At 43.7% G+C, this 26,574-nt stretch overlaps 1 protein-coding gene across 1 annotated transcript in view; it reads right to left on the reverse strand.

Moving 5' to 3' along the window:
* ALLC (allantoicase) overlaps positions 1–26,369 on the reverse strand; it is a gene marked incomplete at both ends in the record, with an annotated part of 31,903 nt that extends 5,534 nt beyond the window's left edge. Inside the window, 8 exons of the mRNA XM_080940010.1 lie at positions 7,583–7,656; positions 8,206–8,361; positions 16,357–16,489; positions 17,218–17,297; positions 18,435–18,560; positions 19,669–19,756; positions 23,273–23,323; positions 26,280–26,369. Of these exons, the coding sequence (XP_080796136.1) occupies positions 7,583–7,656; positions 8,206–8,361; positions 16,357–16,489; positions 17,218–17,297; positions 18,435–18,560; positions 19,669–19,756; positions 23,273–23,323; positions 26,280–26,369 (798 nt within the window). The remainder of the gene's footprint in view (positions 1–7,582; positions 7,657–8,205; positions 8,362–16,356; positions 16,490–17,217; positions 17,298–18,434; positions 18,561–19,668; positions 19,757–23,272; positions 23,324–26,279) is intronic.
* Positions 26,370–26,574: the final 205 nt, after the last annotated feature.

The following is a 26,574-nucleotide window of genomic DNA, read 5'->3' on the forward strand; positions in this document are numbered from 1 at the left end:
CCTCTCATATTCTGTTTACTACAAACAAGCCAAGTGTGGTGACATGGTGCACATCTGTTACCTCAGCACTTTGGAAAAAGAGACAGGGTAGGGGTAAGGAGTTCAAGGCCAGCCTGTCTAACTGGGACCAAGTTAACACACACACACACACACACACACACACACACACTATAACCAACGTCTACACATTTCACATGTGAATTGCTCCCTTGCCTCTTTGATGGTCATGTCACCTCCTGAGTTCATTATACTCAGCAAATTTTCATAAGTTTCTGATATGATTTCTGTGTCAATGTCAAGTCCATGAAGAACATTAGAAATCACAGAGATGCTGATCTACTTTAGCCTGTGCGCTCTCTAAATTCATTGACCTCCCAAAGCAAGTGCTTCCCTAGTCAGCATCTAGCATCTTGGCCACTGACCTCCAAACCTTGTTTCTCTAGGGGTCTATTTGTAGGACGAGGAGGCAGAAAATCTGACCCCAGATTGAGCTCTAAGTTTTTAATGAGATTTGCAAAACGAATGGGGTTTGGGTTTGGTTTGGTCAAGGTTTCATTAAATTGTGGAACTGGCTCTAACACCCTCTACAGGTCACAGACTCATCAAAGCCATCTCACCCTAGGGAGCATGGACCTTAAAAGGGTGTGTAATCCAGCCCTTCCAACAAAATGTACTCATCTCTTTTGAGTTCATTAACCTTTAAATTCTGAAGGACCAGCAAAACGGCTCATCAGTTAGAAGCACTTGATACCACGCTTGAGTTCAATACCCCAGATCCACACCGTGAAGGGAAGAACCCAAGGCTGACAATTAATTAACTAACTAACTAATTAAAGATAATTTCGATTCTTTTCTTTCCTTAGTAAATAGATAGAATGTTCAAAAAAAATGGACAAGTCACTGGGTGCTCTGAAGAGCTGCAGGAGGACTCTCCATCCTAAGTGGAGGGGTGAGTCAACTTCTTCTGCCCGTGTCTATCCCGGGAGAGGCCACCCAGAACTCTCATGGCACAAGTGGCAGTGCTGCCTAGGAGCACACACTTCTAGCCCAAGGCCAGACCCCGCCCAGCTGCATCAGGACTGGGCTCTGCCATCAGAACTCACAGCCTATCCAGAGAGATGAGCACCCAGGAACAATCTCTCTCTGGAAACCAAGGGCCCACAGACACACAAGAGAGACAAGCTCTAGTAAGAGACAAGATCACCTAGCATCACCTATAACAAGATGGCAAGAGGCAAACACAAGACTCTAGAAAATGAAAACCAAGACAACCTGACAACATGAGAACCCAGTTCTCCCACCATTTCAAATAGTGGATTTCCAAACTCACCAGAAAAACAAGATTTAGACTTAGATTTATACTTCATGATGATGGTAGAGATATTCGAGAAGCACATAAATAACTCCCTTAAACAATTACAGGAGAACGCAAATAAACAAATAGAAGTCTTTAAAGAGGAAACACAAAAATCACTTAAAGAGCTAAAGGAAAGCACAGACAACCAGGTGAAGGAACTGAAAACAGAAATAGAAACAATGAAGAAATCACAAAAGGAGACAAACCTGAAGTTAGAAAACCTAAAAAAGACATCGGGCATCATAGATGCTAGCATCACCAACAGAATACAAGAGATGGAGGAGAGAATCTTAGGAGCAGAAGATACCATAAAAATCATTGACACAACAGTCAGAAAAAAATGCAAAAACTCACCAAGATTCTAACCCAAAACATCCAGGAAATCCAAGAAACAATGAGAAGACCAAACCTAAGGATAATAGGTGTCGAAGAGAGCGAAGACTCCCAACTGAAAGGCCCAGTAAATATCTTCAACAAAATTATAGAAGAAAACTTCCCTAAACCTAAAAAAAGAGATGACTACAAACATATAAGAAGCCTACAGAGCCCCAAATAGACTGGACCAGAAAAGAAATTTTTTCTAGCACATATAGTCAAAACAACAAATGTTCAAAACAAAGAAAGAATAATAAAAGCAGTAAGAGAAAAAGGACGGTTAACATACAAAGGCATACCGATCAGAATTACACCAGATTTTTCAACAGAGATTATGAAAGCTAGAAGATCCTGAACTGACATTCACTATACAAACCCTAAGGGAACACAAGTTCCAGTGCAGGTTACTATATCCAGCAAAACTCAATCACCATATATGGAGAAACCAAGATATTTCAGGACAAAAACTAATTTACACAATATCTGTCCACAAACCTAGCCCTACAAAGGATAATAGATGGAAAAATTCACCACAAACAGGAAAACTTCACCCTAGGAAAATCAAGAAACTAATCCTCTTGCAACAAACACCAAAGAAGAAAAGCACACAAATATAACTCTACCTCTAACAACAAAAATATCAGGAAACAACAATCACTATTCCTTAACAGTCCTTAACATCAATGGACTCAATTCCCCAATAAAGACATAGACTATCATACTGGATATTTAAACAGGATCCAGCATTTTGCTGCATACAGGAAACTTATCTCAGCAACAAAAATAGGCACTACCTCAGAGTAAAATGTTGGGAAAGAACTTGCCAAGCAAATGGTCCCAAGAAACAAGCTGGAGTACCCATCCTAATATCAAAAAAATAGATTTTTGACCAAAAGTCATCAAAAAAGACAAGGGTAAACATTTTTTACTCATCAAAAGTAAAATCTATCAAGATAAACTCTCAATCCTGAACATTTATATAGCTCCAAGTACAACAGCACCCATTCATAAAAGAAACTCTACTAAAGCTCAAAGCATATATTATACCACACACAATAATAGCAAGAGACTTCAACACCCCACTCTCATCAATGGACAGATCATGAATACAGAAACTGAACAGAGACACAGTAAAACTAACAGAAGTTATGAATCAAATGGATTTAATAGACATCTATAGAATATTTCACTCTAAAACAAAAAAATATACCTTCTTCTCAGTGCCTCATGGCACCTTCTCCAAAATTGACCATATAGTCGGTCACAAAACAGACCTCTACAGATACAAGAAGATCGAAATAATCCCATGCATTTTATCAGATCACCATGGACTAAGGCTAGTCGTCAATAATAATTTAAAAAAAAAAAAAAGCTCACATACACATGAAAGCTAAACAATGCTCTACTCAGTGATAGGTTGGTCAAGGAAGAAATAAAGAAAGAAATCAAAGACTTCTTAGAATTTAATGAAAATGAAGGCACAACATACCCAATCTTAGGGGATACAATGAAACCAGTGCTAAGAAGAAAACTTATAGCTCTGAGCACCTCCAAAAATAAACTGGAGAAAGCATACACTAGCAGCTTGACAGCATAACTAAAAGCTCTAAAACAAAAGGAAGCAGATCCACCCAAGAGGAGTAAACAGCAGGAAATAATCAATCTCATAGCTGAAATCAACCAAATAGAAACAAAAAGAACTATACAAACAATCAACAAAACCAAGAGCTGGTTCTTTGAGAAAATCAACAAGACAGTTAAGCCCTTAGCCAGAGTAGCCATAGGGCGCAGAGAGAGTATCCAAATTGACAAAATCAGAAATGAAAGTGGAGACATAACAACAGAAACTGGGAAAATTCAGAAAATAATCAGATCCTACTACAAAAGCCTATACTCAACAAAAATAGAAAATCTAGAGGAAATGGTCAATTTTCTAGACAGATACCAGGTACCAAAGTTAAATCAAGATCAGATAAACCATCTAAACAGCCCCATAACCCCTAAAGAAATAGAAGCAATCATCAAAAACCTCCCAACCAAAAAAAGCCCAGGACCAGATAGGTTCAATGCAAAATTCTATCAGACCTTCAAAGAAGACCTAATACCAATACTCTCCAAACTATTCCACAAAATAGAAACAGAGGGAACACTACCCAACTCATTCTTAAAAACCACAATTATGCTTATTCCTAAACCAGATAAAGACCCTACAAAGAAAGAAAACTTTAGACCAATTTCCTCATGAACACTGATGCAAAAACATTCAATAAAATTCTTGCAAACCAAATCCAAGAACATATCAAAATGACCATTCACTATGATCAAGTAGGCTTTATCCCAGGGATGCAAGGATGGTTCAATATACAAAATTTCATCAATGTCATCCACTATATCAACAAACTCAAAGAAAAAAAATTACATGATTATTTCTCTAGATGCTGAAAAAGCATTTGATAAAATTCAACACCCTTTCATGTTAAAAGTCTTGGAAAGGTCAGGTATTCAAAGCTCATACCAGGTATTCAAGGCTCATACCAGGTATTCAAGGCTCATACTTAAATATAGTAAAAGCAATTTACAACAAACCAGTAGCCAACATCAAACTAAATGGTGAGAAACTCGAAACAATTTCACTAAGATCAGGGACAAGACAAGGCTGTCCACCCTCTTCCTACGTATTCAATATAGTACTGGAAGTACTATCCAGAGCAATAAGACAAAACAAAAGAGGTCAAAGAGATACAAATTGGAAAAGAAGAAGTCAAAATATCACTTTTGCAGATGTATGATAGTATACTTAAGTAACCCCAAAAATTCCTCCAGAAAACTTTTACAGCTGATAAACATCTTCAGAAAAATGGCTGGATATAAAATTAACTCAAACAAATCAGTAGCCTTCCTCTTCTCAAAGGACAAACAGGCTGAGAAAGAAATTAGAGAATTGACACCCTTCACAATAACCACAAAGAGTATAAAATACCTTGGTGTGACCCTAACCAAGCAAGTGAAGAATCTATACGACAGGAACTTCAAGTCTTTGAAGAAGGAGATTGAAGACCTCAGAAGATGCAAAGATCTCCCATGCTCATGGATTGGAAGGATCAACATAGTAAAAATGGCCATCTTGCCAAAGGCAATCTACAGATTCAATGCAATACCCATCTAAATTCCAACTCAATTCTTCATAGAGTTAGAAAAAGCAGTTTTCAAATTCATTTGGAATAATAAAAAAGGAACCCAGGATAGCAAAAAACCACCCTCAACAATTAAAAAAAAAAAAAGTCTGGGGAATCACCATCCCCAACCTCAAGCTGCATTACAGATAAGTTGTGATAAAAACTTCCTGGTATTGGTACAGAGACAGACAAGTTGACCAATGGAATAGAATTGAAGTCCCAGAAATGAACCCACACACCTATGGTCACTTGATCTTTGACAAAGGAGCTAGAAACATTCAATGGAAAAAGAACAGCCTCTGCAATAAATGGTGCTGGTTCAACTGGTAGTCAGCATGCAGAAGAATGCAAATCTATCCCTTCTTATCTCCTTGTACAAAGCTCAAGTCCAAGTGGATTAAAGACCTCTACATAAAACCAGGCACACTGAAACTAATAGGACAGTAAGTGGGGAAGAGCTTAGAACACATAGGCACAGGGGAAATTTTTCTGAACAGAACACTATGGCATATGCTCTAAGATCAATAATCAACAAATGGGACCTCATGAAATTGCAAAGCTTCTGTAAGGCCACTTCTGTAAGGCCAAGGACACTATCAAAAGGACAAAATGGCAACCAACAAATTGGGAAAAGATCTTTACCAATCCTACATCTGATAGAGGATTAGTATCTAATATATACAAATAATTGAAGAAGTTAAACTCTAGAGAATCAATCCTATTTAAAAATGGGGTACAGAGCTAAACAAAAGAATTCTCAACTGAGAAATATCAAAAGGCTGAGAAGCACCTAAAGAAATGCTCAACATTTCTAGTCATTAGGGAAATGCAATCAAAACAAGCCTAAAATTCCACCTCACACCAGACAGAATGATTAAGATCAAAAGCTCAGATGACAGCAGATGCTGGCAATGATGCGGAGAAAGAGGAACACTTCTCCACTGTTGTTGGGAGTGCAGGCAGGTACAAGAACTCTGGAAATCCGTCTGGTGGTTCCTCAGAAAATTGGACACAGCTATACCACTACTGGGCACATACCCAAAAGAAGCTCCAATATCTAACAAGGACACTTGCACAACCATGTTTATAGCAGCCTTATTTATAATAGCTAGAAGCTGGAAAGAACCCAGATTTCCTTCAACAGAGGAATGGATACAGAAATTGTGGTACATATACACAATGAAGTACTACTCAGCTATTAAAAATGAGTTCATGAAATTGCTATGCAAATGGATGGAACTTGAAGCTATCATCTTGAGTGAGGTAGCCCAGTCACAAAAGAACACTTGTGGTATGTACTCTCTTATAAGTGGATACAGGCCAAAAAACTTAGAATACCCAAGATACCATCCACAGAATTTATGAAGCTCGAAAAGAAAGAAGAGCAGAATGTGGATGCCTCAGTCCTTCTTAGAAGGGGAAACAAAATGGGAGGAAATTCAAGGTCAAATAGAGGAACAGGGATTGAAGAAAAGATCTACAGAGACTGCCTCACCTGGAGAACCACCCCATATGTAGCCAAATCCAAGCACTACTACTGATGCCAAGAAGTGTTTACTGGCAGAAACCAGATATGGATGTCTCCTCAGAGGCTCTGCCAGAGTCATACAGATACAAATGAGGATGCTTGCAACTAACCATCAGACTGAACACAGGGACTTTAATGAAAGAGATAGAGTAAGGACTTAAGGAGCTGAAAGGTTTGCAACCTCCTGGGAAGAACAACATAATCAACCAGCTAAGACACTGTAGTGGAGAGGGTGATTGGGAGAGTGAGCACCTTCATGGAAGCAAGTTGAGGGGGAGGAAGGAAATGAGTTGGAGGCAAGGGGTATAACATTTGAAATGTAAATACAGAGAATATCCAATAAAATTGAGAGAAAATTTGAATAAATGGCCAACAAGACAGATTTAGTCTTCTGGTAAATTTTACTATAATACTGTACTAGACAGAATGGTGAATCACAGTAGGAAATTTGAAGAAAATACAAAGAATAATAACAAAAACTTAGACCATGAATTATACAGGTTTATGGGTCTTTGCTTTGGTTTGGTTTCAGGGATTCTATTGGCTTGTGTTTTGAGACATAGCCTCATGTAGCACAGGCTAGCCTAGAGCTCCCTATGCCTTCCCTGGTTTTATCCTGTTTCTAGAACGTTTTAACAGAGAGAAGCCCAAGGAAGACAGGGTTTATCAGCTGACCATTCCCTGTCAGCAGCAGCATCTCAGGAAGTCAAAGCAGGAACACAGTTGGGTGGTCACATCACGTTCGCGTCATGCTGTTTACTCTGATAGGCTTCTCTCCTTTGATTCAGTCCAGGGCCCCAAACAAAGAAATGATGCCATGCACAGGGTTTGGGTCCTATATCAATTAACAGCCAAAGCACTCTCTCCCACAGACATGCTCATAGGCCAGTCTCCTCTAGATAATCCCTAAGACTGTTCTCGAGTGATTCTAGGTTGTGTCAACTTAGCAGTTAAAACTGGCATTCAAAGTAACCAAGGATGGCTTTGAACTCCTGATGCTCCTGCCTCTGACTCCCCCAGAGAGCCAAGATGCCCACCTTAAGCAGATCCCTCATGAAGTTCACTTCTCCATGATGTAAAGTGAAAGAAGTATTTTTTTAAACGTTTTCTATAGAAACTGGAAACTACAGTTGTGGCTGGTCTTACTTCTAACACCGGGGGTCTGTCCAGCCTCCTCGCAGTTTGCCAGCCATCTGCAATGGACTTAGGTTCGCCGACACCTACAGGAAATAGCTGGAGTTAATGACCTTTGATTTCATCTGAATGTGATAATGGGCTTGCTGTCATTAAATTCCACATCCCATAATCCCACGTATCACTACATACATTAATTTTAGTGGAGTTGGCATTTCTATAAATTCACAGCCACCAGACTGACTGATTTAATTAATTTTCCCTTATAGCAGCTACTTGGGCTGAAATTAAGAAGGACTGTAACACTTTTTTTAATAGATTTTCAAGACAGGCTTTTTCTGTGAAACCGGCCTGGTTGTTCTGGTTCTTGCTCTGCAGACCGGGCTGGCCTCGAACTAACAGAGATCCACCTGCTGCTGCGTCCCCAGTGCCGGGACTAAAGGTGGACACCACTACTCCCCAACAGGACCATGACTCTTGCTGACCCAATCCATATCACAAAGGCATTGAGTCACCCTCATTTTTCAAAAGAGCCTCTCGCCCCTCCTGGGGCATCATCATTCTGGCCGTAACCGGCTTGCAATGATGAAGCCCACACTTCTACATGAAGTCCGGCTCATGGGATCCCCTCTCACCTATCATATTATTTGGATGTCCAAAGTGTGCATTACTAAATCCTACACAGACACCCCCAAAAGCAATGGCGACCAGGTCTACAGGGTTCGTAGAATCCAGGGCAGCCCAGTCTCTCTGTCCAGTCCCGTACACTCGAAGGCGCGCGACACCGCCATCTGAGAAGGAAAAGTGCCTGTGTTACTGTTGCTGTGTCACGGACCCTAGGGCGTGTCAGCCTTTTCCCATCTCCTTTCCCTCTGGGCTTACAAAATAGCAAGGCAAGCCAGCTGCCTGGGCCCCTGCCCAGGCTCCTGCAGCAGACACCGCCTTGTACCTGAGCAAATTTCTCAGGTCTCCCACACTACTTGTCATTCTTGACCCTCAAATGCCATGGTTCCAAAGACGCCTTCACTTGCTTTCAGCAGCCCTTCCCTGCTCATTCTCTGAGCCTCTAACTCACCAGGTAACCCGTTCCTTCACTCCATAGCTCTAATCCTAGCCTACAGTTATTTTTGTTGCTGTTGTTGTTTTGTTTATATCTCTGCTAATGCTGTTGCTGCAGACACAGAGTACAAAGTCCCTGGAGGGCAGACCAGTTACAAAGTGTCATACCCGTGCAGTTCCCAGCACATGGCAGAGCACCAGATTCCTTATGAAACCAATCCACTAAAGTAAAGTCAAACTTCAACTGAAAGTTGTCCATAATGTGTCTGGGAGCAGGAGAGGTGGCTCAGCACTTAAGAGCATCCAAAAGAATTGGTACCTAGCATTGTAGCACATGTCTTTAATCCCAGCACTCTGGAGGCAGAGCAGGCAGATCTCTGAGTTTGGGGCCAGCCTGATCTACAGAGTAAGTTCCAGGACAGCCAGGGCTAAACAGAGAAATCATGTCTTAATCGTCACTTCCCCACCAAAAAAAGAAAAAAATGTGAAGTTGAGTGTCCTGAAAATACTATGATAATGAATAGATAGATATCTTTATTTTCAACCAATAAAATCAGACTTCACTGGCATGATATCTTAGAAAGAACAAGATGGAGTCTGCTGCTCTGGTACCCAGGTACAGTGCTTCATTTCAGCACTAAGCTATTTATATCTCAGGTATAAATCCAATTGTGTCCCTTAATGGTAAGGTTGTTCTTTATAGAGTTAATTATCCAGCCACACCTTCAAAATGAGAAAGGAATCTCAAAACTGCCTCTCTATCCTCCACAGCTCAGTGACAGCATCCTAATAGATTACAGAACCTGTCCCTTCCAAAACTGTATCTCAGGTAGAGTCATCACAAAACAGCAGGGAATCAGCAAAGAGACAGAAGAAAACTCAAAGAAGGTGTCCAAGCAATAGGCAATGGCTAATTGAGAAGGTACCCATGTACCCTCTAGATTGAACCTAGCAAGGCTTACCCTGGGAAATGTCTGAGACATTCTTTCAGCTCTTAAACTTCAAGCAAGTTAAGTTGAACACATGAATTTTCATTTGCCACGCCAAAAATAGACATTTCTTGGAGCTGGTAAAATAGCACAGTAGATAAAGTTGCTTGCTGTCAAACAAAAGGGAACTCAATCTCTAGAAACCTTGTCTTCTGGCCACCACACTCATGTCAGACACAAGCTTGCACATGTGTGCACACATATAACACAGCTAATGTAAAGCTATATTTTTAAATGGAAATTTCTTATGGCTTTATCTAAATACATCAACTTTGTTTTTCCAGGTGTCTTCACTGTTTCATACAAAGACCGTGTCAGCTGACAGACAGGACACATTTCCGGAACCTCCACTCTCAGCCTGTTTGGGGTGGTAGTAAGCTATCCATATGCTGAATGCTGACAGGCACCAGTCCTATCTTCATCCAACTACTGGCTCTTAACACTGCCCCACATGCCTTCTGGACACTCTCAGTCCCTTTATCAAAGTGGGTACCCCCAGAGTTTCCTGAACTACCAAGTAAGGAAATGTCTTCCTCTCCTGTCTCTTCCTACACACCCCCTTCCACTGTTTTCAGAATGAGTGGGATTAGCTCACTGATACTGAAAACACCTGTTCAGGTCTTTCCCATGAGGGGTGTCTTCCTCCACACCATGATCTGGACCACTTAATTTTTGACACAAAAATTTCAAAAATAAACCATGTAAAATGAGACATGCACCCTCTTCAATAAGTGGAGTTGGAAACACTCAATATCCACATATAGAAAAATGAGGCGCACAACCTTTGATCCCAACACTTGGTAGACAGGAAGGAGGCCAATCTCTGTGAGTTTGAGGCCAGCCCAGTCTATAAAACAAAACCAGGACAGCCAGAACTCTAATTCAGAGAAATCCTGTCTTACCCAAAAAAAAAGAAAGAAAGAAAGAAAGAAAGAAAGAAAGAAAGAAAGAAAGAAAGAAAGAAAGAAAGAAAAGAAAAGAAAAAAGAAAAAAAGGGAAAAATAAATAAAGAAAAATAAAACACCTCCATATCTCTCAACATGAACAAAAATCAAATCTAAGTGGATCAAAGATATCAATATAAGACCAGCATCTGCTGGAACACTACCTAACTCATTTTTTGAGGCCACAGTAACCTAAACCACACAAAGACGCTACAAGAAAAGAGAACTTCATACCAATCTCACTTATGAACATTGATGCAAAAATACTCAACAAAATCCTTGCAAACTGAATCCAAGAACACATCAAAACGATCATTTACCATGATCAAGTAGGCTTCATCACTGGGATGCAGGGATGGTTTAAAATACAGAAAACCATCAACGTAATGCACCATATAAACAAACTCAAAGAAAAAAACCACATGGTCATCTCAATAGATGCTGAGAAAGCATCTGACTAAATTCAAGACCCCTTCATGTTAAAAGTCTTGGAAAGAACAGGAATCCAAGGCCCATACCTAAACATAATAAAAGCAATATACAGCAAACCAACAGCCAACATCAAACTTAACGGTGACAAACTTGAAGCAATCCCACTAAAATCAGGGACTCGACAAGGCTGCCTACTCTCCCCCTACCTATTCAACATAGTACTAGAAGTCCTGGCCAGAGCAATTAGATAGCAAAAGAAATTCAAAGGAATACAAATTGGAAAGGAAGAAATAAAAACATCACTGTTTGCAGATGACATGATAGTGTACTTAAGTGACCCCACAAATTCCACCAGAGAATTTCTATAGCTGATAAACAAGTTCAGCTATGTGGCTGGATATAAAATTAACTCAAACAAATCAGTAGCCTTCCTCTATTCAAAGGACAAGCATGTGGAGAAAGAAATTAGGGAAAAGATACCCTTCACAATAGTCACAAAAACTATGAAATACCTTGGTGTGACCTAACTAAGCAAGTGAAGGACCTGTATGAAAACAACTTCAAATCTCTAAAGAAGGAAATAAAGGAAGGTCTCAGAAAATGGAAAGAACTCCCATGCTCATGGATTGGAATGATCAACATTGTAAAAATGGCTATCTTACCAAAATCAATCTACAAATTCAATGCAATCCCCATCAAAATTCCAACCCAATTCTCCATAGAGTTGGAAAGAGCAATGTGTAATTTCATCTGTAAAAGCGCAAGACCTAGAATAGTGAAATCCATCCTCAACAAGAAAACATTTGCAGGAATCACCATCCCCGACCTCAAGCTATATTACAAGGCAATTGTGCTAAAAACTGCATGGTACTGGTACAAAATTAGGCACATGGATCAATGGAATAGAATAGAAGATCCAGAAATGAGGCCTCACATATATGGTCACCTGATTTTTGACAAAGGAGCTGTAAGCATTCAATGAAAAAAGGACAGCCTATTCAACAAATGGTGTTGGTCCAACTGGCACTCAGCATGCAGAAGAATGAAAATAGACCCTTTCTTATCTCCTTGTACAAAGCTCAAGTGCAAGTGGATCAAAGATCTCCACATTAAAACAGGTACACTGAAACTATTAGAAGAAAAAGTAGGAAAAACCTTAGAACTCATAGGCACAGGAGAAAATTTCCTGTACAGAACACCAATGACTCGAGCTCTAAGGTCAAATATGGACAAATGAGACTTAATGAGATTGCAAAGTTTCTGTAAGGCTAAGGATGCTGTCAAGAAAACAAAACTGCAGCCAACAGATTGGGAAAAGATCTTTACCAACCCCACATCTGATAGAGGCCTAATATCCAAGGTATACAAAGAACTCAAGAAGTTAGACACCAGAGAATCAAACAACCCTATTAAAAAATGGGTTACAGAGCTAAACAAAAAGTTCTCAATCAAGGAATATTGAATGGCTGAGAACCATCTAAGGAAGTGCTCAACATCCTTTGCCATCAGGGCAATGCAAATCAAAACAACCCTGAGATTCCACCTCACACCAGTCAGATTGGCCAAGAACAAAAATTCAGATGACAGCAGATGCTGGCGAGGATGTGGAGAAAGAACACTTCTCCACTGTTGGTGGGGTTGTAAACTGGTACAACCACTCTTGAAATCAGTCTGGTGGTTCCTCAGAAAATTGGACATAGTATTACCTGAAGACCCAGTTATTCCACTTCTGGGCATATACCCCAGAGACACTCCAACATACAACAAAGACACATGCACCACAATGTTCATAGCAGCCCTATTTATAATAGCCAGAAGCTGGAAAGAACCCAGATGTCCATCAGCAGATGAATGGATACAAAACTTGTGGTATATTTATACAATGGACTACTACTCTGCTATCAGAAACAATGACTTTATGAAATTCTTAAGAAGATGGATGCATCTAGAGAATATTATCCTGAGTGAGGTAACCAAGTCACAAAAGAACAGACATAATATGCAGTCACTGATAATTAGATACTAACCCCAGAAAGCTCTGAACACCCCAGAAACAATTTACAGACTATATGAAGTTCAAGAAAAGCAAAAGCCAAAAATAAAAAAGAAATAAAAAAGAAAATGAAAAACCGTTATGCTTAATCTTTTTACACACTAAGAAAATTTTGACTATTTCCAGGTTACATCTTGTTTTACATGTACTTTATGCTCATTGTAACTAGTAAGATTTTAAGGCATACTATCAAACCTTTAAAAAAAATCAAGTACTGACAAAAATGTATTCATATACTTTTATGCAAAAATGCTTTTAAAATCTGTAAAAATCATTAAAAAATTATTCTTTGTTTTTTAAAATACAGTTGTTCAATTTTTCTTAAAAAAAGACCTAAATCTGCTAGGGGAAAATATTTCACAGCATGAAGATAGGTATAAATTTCTGAAAAGGACTCCATTAGTACCACAAATAACTCTAGAACTGATGGAACCGCATAAAATTAAAAAGCTTCTGCTCAGCAAAGGAAGCAACGGGCAGAATGAAGACATGGCCTATAGATGTCAGCTATGCATAGGATGAGAGACCAATGTCTAGAACATACAAAGGAAAAGATGAGCAAATAAAACCAAACCATCTCATCAGTGAATGGGTTGAACTGAGTAAACAGCCCCCTAAAGAAGAAAGACAAATGGCCAATATCTGAAGTGTTCCTCATCCTCAGCCAGAAGAAGGATGTAAATTAAGACTGCTTTGAGCTCCCATCTTACCACCAGTCGGATTGTCTATCATGAAGAAAACAAATGGTTGCAAAGACAGTTTTCCAAAAAAAAAAAAAATTATGTATGTATGTATACATATATATATATATGTATACACACACCAATGACCAATAAACACACAAGTACCATCGTTAGTCACCAAGGAAATGCAAATCAAAAAGACAGCAAGACATCATTTCACACCCTGCAGATGACAATACACTGGGAGGGACTGGAAGGAAGCAAACACCTTACAAATGGCTGCCATTTTGGAAATTTCTCCAATCCTCAAACACAGAGTTATATGATCCAGAAATGTCAATCTAAGGTATAAGCTAAAGACAGAAATATTCACACAGAGAGCTAGAAAAGAAATTGACTAAGGTGGAGTTAGAGAAATAACTCAGTGGTTACGAGCACTGTCTACTCTTCCAGAGGACCTGAATTTGACTCTCAGCACCCACATGGTGGCTCACAAACATCTGTAACTCCAATTCCAGAGGGCCTGCTGCCTTTCTCTGGGCCTCCATAGACAAACAAGACATACAAGTAGACAAAACATTCATATACATGTATATATATATATATATATATATATATATATATATATATATATATATATAATGCTTTAAAATTCTTATTGTAAGTGAACATTAATAGCATAGTTCATTGTATCCATGTATCCAATGAATGGATAGGAACAAATGTCTACCAATGAATGGACAGATACATAAATGTCTCTAACTATATAATAGAAAAGAGGAATGAAGTACCCATGCACGGCACGACCAAGATGATTCTTGAAAGCATTATGCTAAGTAAAGGAAGCCAGAGACAGAAATCCCAGTGAAATGTAACTCTGTTCCTTTGATGTGTAAAGTAGTCGGATCTCTGAACACGACGAGTATATTGGTGGCTAGGACTAGGGGAGGAAAGGACAATGTCTAGAGAAACGGAACCCAAGCCTTGCATATACTAGCCAAGTGTTGTGCCGGTGTTGGGCTGCAGGCACAGCCTCAAGGCACTGCATGCCTTTCACAGTTAACAAAATTTATGCCCTCACATTACCTATGTGTCATGTATCTTAATTGTGCCTGTGCCTTAATTGTACACATCAAATGGGTGAGTCCTATGTTACGGTGACATTGCACTAAAGCTCCCATGTAAGAAGAAAATAAAATAGGGACTAGAGAAATGGGCTAGTGGTTAAGAGCACTGACTGCTCTTTGAGAGGACCAGCGTTCAGTTCCCAGCATCCACATGGAACTTCACAATTGCCTGTAACTCACAGGCCCCTGTGCTTGCTCACACATACGTGTGCATACTCAGAGATACACACACAGATAGAAAAAAATGTAAAGTAGCGTCTTCTATTTACTACCTCGACTTTTGACATACTTTTGAAATAAAAGTCAGTAGAAACATGCAGTAGAGAGAGCTAGCCCTGAGGGCTTGAGTGTAGGAGAGCTACTCTTGCCCCCTCATTGGCTGTAGCATTCAGGGGAGAGAGCCCTATGGCTTGCCCAAACAGCACAGTAGAGCTGGCCCTGGTGGCAGGGGTGTGGGTCCGTGGGGCCTGAGATCATGAGAACAGAGCTGGAGAGTTCATCCTGCCTCCTCCTGTGTGGCATTGTGTGGCCTAGCCAGAACAGTGCTGGAGAGCTTGCCCTGGTTTCCAGATAAGGAAGAGCTGGCGGCCTGACCAACCCAGCTACCACCCAGGCCCAGGTCAAAGGCTCTGAGTTGGCCCACCCCAAATCTATATTATCTACCAACAGTTGAGACATCTGGAAGGAGCAGTTCTGCTGATCCAAAGCAGCAGGATCTCCACGATACAGGGCAATAAGATAAAAAGGAGGCAGGCAGCCCAGGAAAGATCCAATATTGACAGTGTCACAGAAGCCAAAGATCTCAAACCCAAACAAAGGGATACACTGTAGGACACACTGTGACATACTGCAACTTCCAGGATGACATGTTTTCTATGCTTGGTTTTTTTGGTTTTTTGAGGTTTGTTTGTGTGTGTGTGTGTGTGTGTGTGTGTGTGTGTGTGTGTTTGGGGGGAGGGTTGCAAGGTTGAAGGGCAGATATGAGGGGATGTGGAGATGAGCAAGACTGGGGTACATGATATGACACTCACATATAATTGATTAAAAAGGTGTTTTTGTTCATTTGTTTATTTGTTTTGTTATCCAAATATGGGGGGAAGTCAGTAGGAGACATGAAATTCTAGCACAGTTCCCAACATCTTAAGTTGGTACATTGTTTGTTTCTGGTTTTCCAGACAGGGTTTCTCTGTAGCTCTGGCTGTACTGGAACTCACTCTATAGACCAGTCTGGCCTCAAACTCAGAAATCTGCCTATATCTGCATCCCAAACAGTGGGATTAAAGGCACCACTACCGCCGAGTGAAATTGATACATTTTCATTAGCTTCTAATTGGTGAGTAGAGTATCTGCTTCTTAAAGCACAAGAGAAATCACAATGGTAAAATGTACCAAACTTGAATTGCCAGGGAAAAGTAACTTATTTTGTATTTTGTGCAAACATGACAATGTAAGATAAAAAAGTCCTGCACACCTGTCGAAGGTCCCTGTCACACACGTACCTGGGAAGATGTTGAGTCTTACATGAGTCCATCTCTGCTGGGAATTAACAAAAAAATAGTTGTGGCTGGAGTCAGGGTCCCCTGGCTTAAGCTCCGACATGGGAACCAGGTAATCCCAGGAGTGCGATTTCAGCTAGTAATAGATACAGAAACGTCAGCACTGGGCTCCTGAGAACAACACCTCTTAACCTGTGCAAGCATTGAGGAAGGAGATTGCAATGGTTGCTGAACGACACATTGACACAATTTAATAATAATCAAAGTGAACTTCCTGTTGGGGATTTTCCCCCTATACTGATAACATAGGTGTTGGTGGTACTTGTAAACTGACAAGCTTTCAAATGCCACTTCCTTGATTCTTAAAAGAAACCAGAGCGGTAAAGTGGGCCTTCAGCTAAAACCCAGCCTGAGGAGACAGTTGGCTGAAAGCTAGCTTCTCAAAAATCTGATTTGGTCCGCTGTTCCCCAGCAGCCAAGATCAACACATTTGTAACAAATTACTAAACAAACTTAGCACAAGGTGCCAAGCACAAGCCACATTGTTTGTCTTAAGTTTATCTTAAGTCAGACACGAAGTTACTTCATCAAGTCACTGTGGGGGGTAAATGTGAAGGGTTTCCTAGTAGGACCAACAGCAGTGTGCAGCCACAGGGGGTGCCCAATGACCCTTCAAGGCTGCGGACACCCAGGCCATTTTCTCACACAGAGGGAGAGAACCACTGAGGAGGCCTCTGTACTGTCACATTGTGGAAATACAAGAGATACAACATGCCAGGTGGTGCATCCCAGGCAACTGCCTCACACACCCAGGCCTGCAACAGGCTCTTTACAGTCCTGGCCCACGGAGAACCGGCATCTTACCCCAGTAATGGCCTCGAATTCCTCAGGCGTCGCTGCAGCTCCCATCTTCACTCCTCTTGGTGGGATGCTTGGTATTGTATCTGAAGGCAAAACAGCCAGGCAAGATCAGGGTTAACAAGCAAAGAAAAGAAACTCTCTCGGAAGGTGTGTGGCAACTGTCATCTATGCAACAGCCCCAACAACATCCTTGCTTTGGTCACAGAATTACTGATTAGACTTTGGCACGCCACCTGGGGTCCCTCCCTGTGCAACCTGCTAACTTACTTTAGAGGGCGTGGAAGACAATGGGACCACATTTGCTCATCATTTCACATTAAGCCAAATCCCACAGAATGATCACTTTTTGAGTTCAAGATATCTCAAGGTTAGTTCCACAAGCTCTTCCTTCCCCGAGTATCTGTCTCAGGCTCAGAATTTGCCAGCTCAGAAACAGCAGCATCCACAGACAAAGCAGTTCTGACTTGTCTCTCACATCTCAGTGGCCATGTCTTGCAGGTAAAATCCCATCTCTCAAACCATCATTAACTTCCCCAGGTGCCTATACACCTGACGGTAGTAGGACCAGCTCACCTATGCAGAACCATGGTACTGTGCACACAGCACTTTGTCAGTATCAGTGTGTCCAGAGACACAAATATGACCATGAACTAACTAATTCAAATGTCAGCAACAGATGATGCGAATAAATTATGAAACCTGAATAATTTACAGTATCCAGTGTTCCGAAGGGTAGAAAGGGGCCCTGCCTAAGAACCCCAGATCTGCTGCACAGTGGTGAGCCCTAGGTAGCTAGATGCCTGCTGGAGCCCCCAGAGTTGCTACACTGAAGAGCTGCCTAGGTAGCTGGAAGTGGGCGGAGCTTCTAGCTTGTAGTTACCTTAGCCCTGGTTACTCTGAGGTACAGTCCACTGGAACCACCTTCCCCAGCAGCCAGCTCAGCAAATGCCCCTCGACGCAGAGAGAACACAAAAGGATACACCTCTGCCGACCCAAGCATTGTGGGGATGATGGCTGCAATCTTGGGCCAGCAAACATTATTACAGTGAACATCAGAAACCTCGGGGCAGTCCATCAGAGATCTACTTCTAAGATGCCATTGCAGCCGAGCAACCTCAGAGCATCAGCACATTTGCTTCTTACAGAAAGACGAGCATCAGGCTGAATCAGAGGAGCCTCCCATCCCACAGTCCTCTCTGAAGCCAGTAGCTCCCACATACCTTCACTCAAGTTTGCTGCTTGGATTGACATGCGAGGAGCATGGTTCCCTGAGAAGTAAGAAATATCCACGTCGATACCGCGAATAATGCCCTCTATTCCCAGTTGGATGACACACCAGTCATGACCTGTACAACAGGACCACAAAAACACCCATCATATTCAATAGAGAACAAGAGCACCCATGAGGTTCCATGGGGGGATGAGGAGAGCACCCATGAGCTCCCACCTGTGAAGTCCCATGGGAGATGACCAGAGCACCTATGGGACCCATAGAGATGACAGGAACATCAATGGGAGCCCATAGGGGATAAGAGAATCCTTGAAATCCCATGGGAGATGAGGATATCACCCACGGGTCCCACTGGGGAATGACTGCAGCTATGAGGCCCCATGTTCCACCATAAAAGCACATGTTCAGGGTAATTCCCCCACTGTGACAACCATGACCCACAGGGTCCTCAATTTTAATTAAAAAAAAAAAGGATTTAGAGAGACCAACTCAATTTCCAAGCCTCTCCTTTCCCACTACTGTGTTAGGCAAATCACAGATCTCTCAAGGGCTCATTTCTCCAATTCTAAGCCAGGGAAGACATTCGCTTCTGAAAGCTTTAGTGCGGCCCCCGTAGTGTGAAATTCTGCCAACTTGGCTCATCTACAAACTTACTCTCTACAATTCAGGGTTCCCTACAGCCATGCCCCAATATGCCTACATACCTAGCCAAGCCTTCAAGACACTGGCTTTACAGCAGAGCCCACGACCACCACTCCAGAGTCTCAGAGTGTAGGCTCAAACTACCTATTGAGGTAACCCAAGGAATACCTTGAGCTCTTATCTTCCTGCCTCTACCTCCAGGGCTGGGATTATAGGTGTGCCCCCACCACACATGGTTTATATAGTGCTAAGGATCAAACCCAAGGCTTCCTGGATGCTAGGTGTGATGGTTTGAATGGGAAGTTTCTCCTATAGACTCATGCATTTGACCTTGGTTCCCAATTAGCAGTGATGTTTAGAGACACACAGGAGGTGGGACCTCGCTAGGGGAATATGTCCCTGGAGACAGGCTTTGAGAGTTGGAAGTGCAAAATTAACTTTTTTTCTGCATTTCTTTGGTCATATTATTTTATGACAGCAATTGAAAAGTGACTAATACAGCAGGCAAGCTCTCTACCATCTGAACCTCATCCTCAGCCCAAGCAGCCACCAAACACAGTGTGGGAGGACCTCCTCCTTACCTGGAATTCGTTTCCGCCTGGTCTCCCATCCATCCATCCATTTCCCAAACTCGGTGTATTCATGTTCCTTAAAACTCGGACTGTCTCTCTAAGAAGATGGACAAGAGATGTCAGCATTCATGAAGAGCTTGGGTTGCCAGCCTGCCAGGTTATGTCCCAAAGAGATAGAGAAAGCAAACAAGGACTTACTGCAAGTGTCTGCCACCTTCATGCCCACCCAGCTCTACCACCAAATCAGAGGGCATCATCTGCAAACAGAATTCTTGTCTATGAGCCTCGGTCTACAGAATGAACCACTACCAGCAACAACAGAGATCACACATAGACCCCGTGAGTGCTGCCTGTTTGCTGGGCATAGGTGGGCACTGAGCAAGATGGAGTACTTCCAAGGTATGAAAGAGATCATGGAACAGGTCACCAGGCCAGGTCATGGGAGAGGCCACTGGAAGCTTGGGGTCAGGATAAACACTGGAGACCCTGTGTTGCAGGTACTGTGCCACCATGGTGGGAAAGCAAGGACTCCTGGTAGTGACGATGCCAATGCAGGCTCCTAGGATGAACCACCGAGCAATAGGCTCCATCCTTGAGAACCAGGATGACTACACAGCCTCAGCGGAATATTCCATGAGCTCCCAGCCAAGGGCCTGTGGGCCAGGCTCACCCCCTGTATACCTCAATTTCCTTCATTTGTCAAAGGCAGACAATTTTAGTGCTGTCTCGAAGCAGAGGCCACCACTGAAACATGCCAGGCTGCATAAGAAGTCCCCATGCTTACTTAGAGTTGAGAGCTGGCAACACGTTTGCTTTTATCACAGATCATCCTTGATCTAATCATCTATAATATTCCAAAGTCCTCACACTCCAGGTTGGGTGACAGGAAGAAAAAAAACTCTGTGGAAAGGGTGATGGTTGCATATTTGAATAAAGAACCTAAGCTAGCCCTGGGGCTCCCTCACAGCCCAGAGCCTGCCCTACAGTGAAGGGCACATTGTTAAATGTGATCCACTCAAATGCATGGACAGGGAGAGGGGACAGTGACAGCCACTCAGCAGTGAAGAGGGCAGCAGCCTGGGTCTGCAAAGACCACGGTAGATGCTCAGTCAGTGAAGAGAGAATAGTTCCAGAATATCAGGTACTTAAGACGTGAGAACATGGGCTGGAGAGATGGCTCAGTGGCTAAGAGCACTGACTGCTATTCCAGAGGTCCTGAGTTCAAATCCCAGCAACCACATGGTGGCTCACAACCATCTATAATGGGATCTGATGTCCTCTTCTGGTGAGTCTGAAGACAGCTACAGTGTACTCTTATACATAAAATAAATAAATATTTTTTAAAAGACATAAGAACATTAAAAACTACAAAGCATATTGTATATGTATATATATATGATTGCTTTAAAGTGTAAGATACATCAACTTCTCTGATATGGACTGAATGTTTATATCCCCGGATCCTGATTCCTGTGTCAAAGGCCCCCACCCATGAACTGGTGTGACTATGTGGGAGCTTGGGAGTGATTTGGTCACAAAAGCAGAACATGTTATAGTTTGGATATTAAACAGTCTCAAAGGTACTAAATAAACAAAGGTTTAATCCTCAGCTTTACACATTATGAGGTGGTGCCTAAAGAGGGGTCTTCTGGAGGTGTTGGTGGAGGGGCTAAAGCCCAGGCCCTTTCTCTTTTGTTCCTCTCTTGCCTTCAGGTGAGCAGGCCTCCACCTCACACTCACATCATGGTGCTCTGTGCCGCTCCAGGCACACAGTAACAGGCCAAGAAGCCATGGGCGAGAACTCTGAAACCGTGAGGCAAAAATAACCTTCCCTCTTTAAAAGCTGACTCCTCTCTGACATTCTACCTACTTTCAAGCTGACTGGCCGAATCCCTCGAGATAGGACTGGGCCCCATAAGAGTCGAGCACAGCGGCCCTGCCTGCACCTATAAGGACACAGTGAAGTGACTCTACCAGCCTTCGCCTTAGGTGTCCAGACTCCAAGCTGTAGGAACACACACTTGATGTGTATGTCTCTTGTGTGTGATGCTCTAACACCACACACTGACCAAAGCTACTGCTGGGTAGCATCCATTCTGCCAAGAGAAGGCTGAGGAGTGAGTGGGCTATGACCAATAAGAGAAGGGGTCTTAGGCTTAACCACTTCCCTCCCTTCCCCCTCCCCTCACTACTCCCCACCTCCCTCTGCTCATCCCCCTCCCCCTCCCTCCCTATCTCCTTCCCTGACAAAGGAGAAAAAAAAAATCACCAAGCATGATAAGGCACACCTAGAATCATGAGGCTGAGGCACGTGGACCACCATAAGCTTTAATTTATCCATGCCTAATGTTTTAAGTGTGACTACATGTGCTCATGTGTGTTGGTGTGAGGGTATTACATGCGTGCTCACGGATACACTAGAATGTAAAATAGAAGAAATAAGGGCCTGTTCTCACCCTCCTACCCAAATCCACCGCTTGGGCTTCTCAGTGTGGCATGTGGCCTTCAGGTCCGGTGAGCTCCTATCACCTGCATGTCCTCTGCATGAAGCCCCCCCCCCATCCCCTGCTCATTCTCAAGGATGCTCCTGGAGTGTGTGTCTGGAAGAGTCGCACCCTCTCATCCAACTCCCTGGAGCCTTCATTCTCGTCTCATTTTATTTTGTTTTCCCCTGAGTAAAAAGTAAGTCAATATATAGACAGTGCCTTCAGAGTTCTGTGAGTCAACTTGCTCTGAGCTCAGCCAGGTCCTGCCCTGACAGAACAATCTCTAGGGACCTCTAACCAAGGCTGACGGGCAATGCAGCCACACTCACTAACGTACTCCTGGGTTTCCAGAGATAGACAGACCCAAGATGTCTATCTTGTCTTCTTTAACCACCCCCACCCATTTCTTTTAAACACAGGATCTCTCACAACCTGGAGCTCACCAATTAAACTACAATGGCTGGCCAACAAGCCACAAGGACCCTACTTTTCTAGTGCCAGGATTATAGGTACATACACCGCTGTGACCAGTTTCTTTATGCACTCTGTGCCTTAACCACTGAGCCATCTCCCTAGCTCTATCTGTCCACAGTTTAATTTTTATTATTAATGGTGTGTGTGTGTTTGTGTGTGTGTGTGTGTGTGTGTGTGTATGCGCGCACGCACTCGAGTGCTCGAGTGTGGTAGAGGTGTGCCATGGCATGTGTGTGGAGTCAGAAAGTAGCTCCCAGGAGTCCGTTCTCTGGTTCTACTGTGGGGTTACAGGTATTAAACTCAGGTCCTACAGCCTGTGAGTCAAGTCAGGCCACTGGCCTACTTTTTAACCAAAAATGCCCTACCTATCAGGCAGATGTCCCCCAGTCTCAAGACGAGTCTGTTTTCTTCCCAGCCCAGGGTATGAAATTCACATGAATCAAGGGGCAAAATCCTTTTGCCAACCTGTCCCCTCCCTTCCTCTCCTGGCTCCACCTGCTCCTCTGTGTTCCCTGAGAGCTGGCTTGGCTGTGTTTCCAATAGTCTGATTCTCCCCGTCCAGTATACCACACAAGCTTCTGGGACAGTGGGTTTCAGTGTGGCTGCAGAACTTCTAAGCCAGCCATTGTCACAGAGGATGCCTGCAGCCATACCTTTATGAGATTTTCTGCAGGGCCAAAGAAGTCATCTGTCGCAAACAAAACCTGAACAAAGAGAAAACAAAGGAATCAAGACGAAATTACCATAAATTAAAACACACTTTATTCTACCCTCTAGAGGAACATTAAGGGATGCAGTAAAAAGAGTGTGTGGAATGGCCTAAGGGAAGAGACAGTGGTGTTCCCCTGCAATGCTCTGTAAGCATCTGGGTCTCAAGCCTGCCTCCTCCTGAATCATTTCTTCCCCATCTTTCCTTCTGAATCTCTTTTACAGTCTGGATGTAAATGCTAATGTCTCACACTTGGAACGTAAATAACCAGCGCCTTTCTCTCAGGCTCATGGTTCCCATAAAGTTCTTCGAGAATTTTGTACAAGCATGTTCTGATCATATTTTCTCTCCCTCCCTCCCTCCCTCCCTCCCTCTTCCCAGATCCACCCTCCTTCCCTACCCACCAAACCTGGGAGTCATTTTTTAGCCTTCAGGTTCTTCTATAAAGATGGGTGGAGCAGGGGGTGAGGGTGGGGTGGCTTGTGGTGGGGGTGGAGTGGCTTGTGGTGGGGGTGGGGTGGCTTGTGGTGGGGGTGGGGTGGCTTGTGGTGGGGGTGGAGTGGCTTGGGGTGGGGGTGGAGTGGCTTGTGGTGGGGGTGGAGTGGCTTGTGGTGGGGGTGGGGTGGCTTGTGGTGGGGGTGGAGTGGCCTGGGGGTGGGGGTGGGGTGGCTTGGTGGTTAAGAGCAACTGTGAGGACCTGAGTTTAGATCCCCAGCACATTAAAAAAAAAAAAGCTAGGCCTGGACACACAAACACGCCTGTCACCCCAACAGTGGAAGCAGGTGGCGACAGGAGTATCACTGGTGTCCCTGGCCATCAGCCTAGCAAAAGGAAAAACAGCAAGCTCCAGTTTCAGTAATAGACCTGTCTCAAGGAAAATGAGGTAGAGAAAGGTAGAGGAAGAAATCCAATTTCCTCCTCTGGCCTCTGGGCACACCCACACACTCTTGCACACAGACACATGTCCACACATACATACATACAACACACATGAAGCATACATACATACCACACACCTGAAAGAACGAGGGGGAGGAAGGGAGTGGGGAGAGAGGAGGGAGGGAGGGAGGGAAGAAGAAAAGAGTGCTCACTGGATCACACCTCAGCTTTAAAGGCCACCATTCTCCCTACAAATGGCTCCAAGGAGATGGTGCTGCAGCAGCTGTCCTGGTGATGTCCCCACTGAACCTACACTTCGAGTGAAGCCAAGCACTCCTTGCACACCAGTGAAGCACTTTCTCCCTGAGTAAAGTCCACTGTGGCCTCCTGGGTGAAAATGAACCAGCTACCTGGGCACCTGCATTCATCTAGCTCTGCTCCTTCACTGTAAGTAAAATAGGACCAGCTCCTGCTGCTCCTGCTGCTCCTGCCCTCCCTCCCTGCCCTCCCTACCCTGCCCTCCCTACCCTACCATCCCTGCCCTCCCTACCCTACCCTCCCTACCCTACCCTCCCTGCCCTACCCTCCCTGCCCTACCCTCCCTACCCTACCCTCCCTACCCTACCCTCCCTGCCCTCCCTGCCCCGCCCTCCCTGCCCTGCCCTCCCTACCCTGCCCTCCCTGCCCTCCCTACCCTACCCTCCCTGCCCTACCCTCCCTGCCCTACCCTCCCTCCCTGCCCTCCCTGCCCTGCCCTCCCTACCCTACCCTCCCTGCCCTCCCTGCCCCACCCTCCCTGCCCTGTCCTCCCTCCCCTGCCCTCCCTCCCCTGCCCTCCCTGCCCTGCCCTCCCTGCCCTACCCTCCCTGCCCTGCCCTCCCTACCCTGCCCTCCCTGCCCTGCCCTCCCTGCCCTACCCTCCCTTCCCTGCCCTCCCTGCCCTGCCCTCCCTACCCTGCCCTCCCTGCCCTGCCCTCCCTACCCTGCCCTCCCTGCCCTGCCCTCCCTACCCTGCCCTCCCTACCCTGACATCATGACAAACCAACCCCCCTTCATTGCTTCTTGTCAGGCATTTTATCATAGCAATTAGGAAAAAAATGGATCAAAAAATGTCAATACATAGAAGGCTGTTGCTATGACAACCATGACCATGCCAATCATTTGAAGTGGGAATGTAGAGTCTTTGGAAACTCTGTTCCACTCTAAAAATAAGACCACCACAGAGAGATAGTGAACTTTGCACACGTGCACAGCAAACATCTTATAAAAAACAAACGTGGGGGATGGGAAAAGTGACGCAGTGGGAAAGAGCCCTCACTATGGAAGAAAGCATAAAGACTTAGTCCAAATCCTCAGCAATGTAAAAAGCCTGGTGTGGCCTGTGTGGGCCTGCACCCCAGTGCAGCAGGTGAAGAGACAGGAGGATTTCTGTGGCTCACTGGCTGCCAGATTGTCTGGAAAATGGCAGTCTCTAGGTTCAGTGAAAGCCTGTCTCAAAGGACTAAGGTGAAAAGTGACAGGACACCTGGCATCATCCTCTGGCCTCTGTATATGTACATTAACACGTGTGCAATATGTGCACATACACATGCACATACAAATGCCTGAAAACACAGGTGTTATTAACATAATACACATGCACACATACATTATGTACATATACTCATACACATGCACACATACATGTACACATATGTGCACGCACACCTACATGTGTGCACACATACGCACATGCACACAGATATATTATGCACATATGTGCATACACATGCACGTATATATGTGCACACGTGTGTACACACATGCATGCATGCACACACCTACACACACATGCACATACACACACGCAGTCACACATACACATATGTCCACATCACACATATAAGCACTGCTGCCCTAGCCCAGAATTGCCCAAGATTCAGTTCATTTCTTCAGAACTCTGGCAGTGCTGGGCCTCCTCCACAACTGATTACTTCAGCCTGACCACAATTTACTTTAGGTCAAGGTAGCCTGAGTGGTCCCTCGGTGTTGGGACCGAATATCAACTGCCTGCCCTTGAGAGCCCTGCTTACCTTTCCTCCCACGCACTCAGAGGCCAAGTCAATCAGCTGGGTAAAGTCCAGAAATCTAGTTAGTTTTCCTTCCTTTGGAGTATCAGCCATACTTTCTAGAGTCGAGAAGGGCAGGCCCGGCCAGAAAGCTTCAAAAATGAGGAGGGCTCAGAAACCATGCCTGGAGGCCCTCGGAGGTGAGGCAGCAAAGGGCTGGACTGTTCTTTACCTTGGTGAGAGTTAAGCAACCAAAACAGACAGGAAGTTAGAGACAGGTAAGAATAAACACCACTTAGCATGCAGATGCCAGTCACAG

Source organism: Micromys minutus, assembly GCF_963924665.1.
Source record: "Micromys minutus genome assembly, chromosome: 1".
NCBI lineage: Eukaryota > Metazoa > Chordata > Mammalia > Rodentia > Muridae > Micromys > Micromys minutus.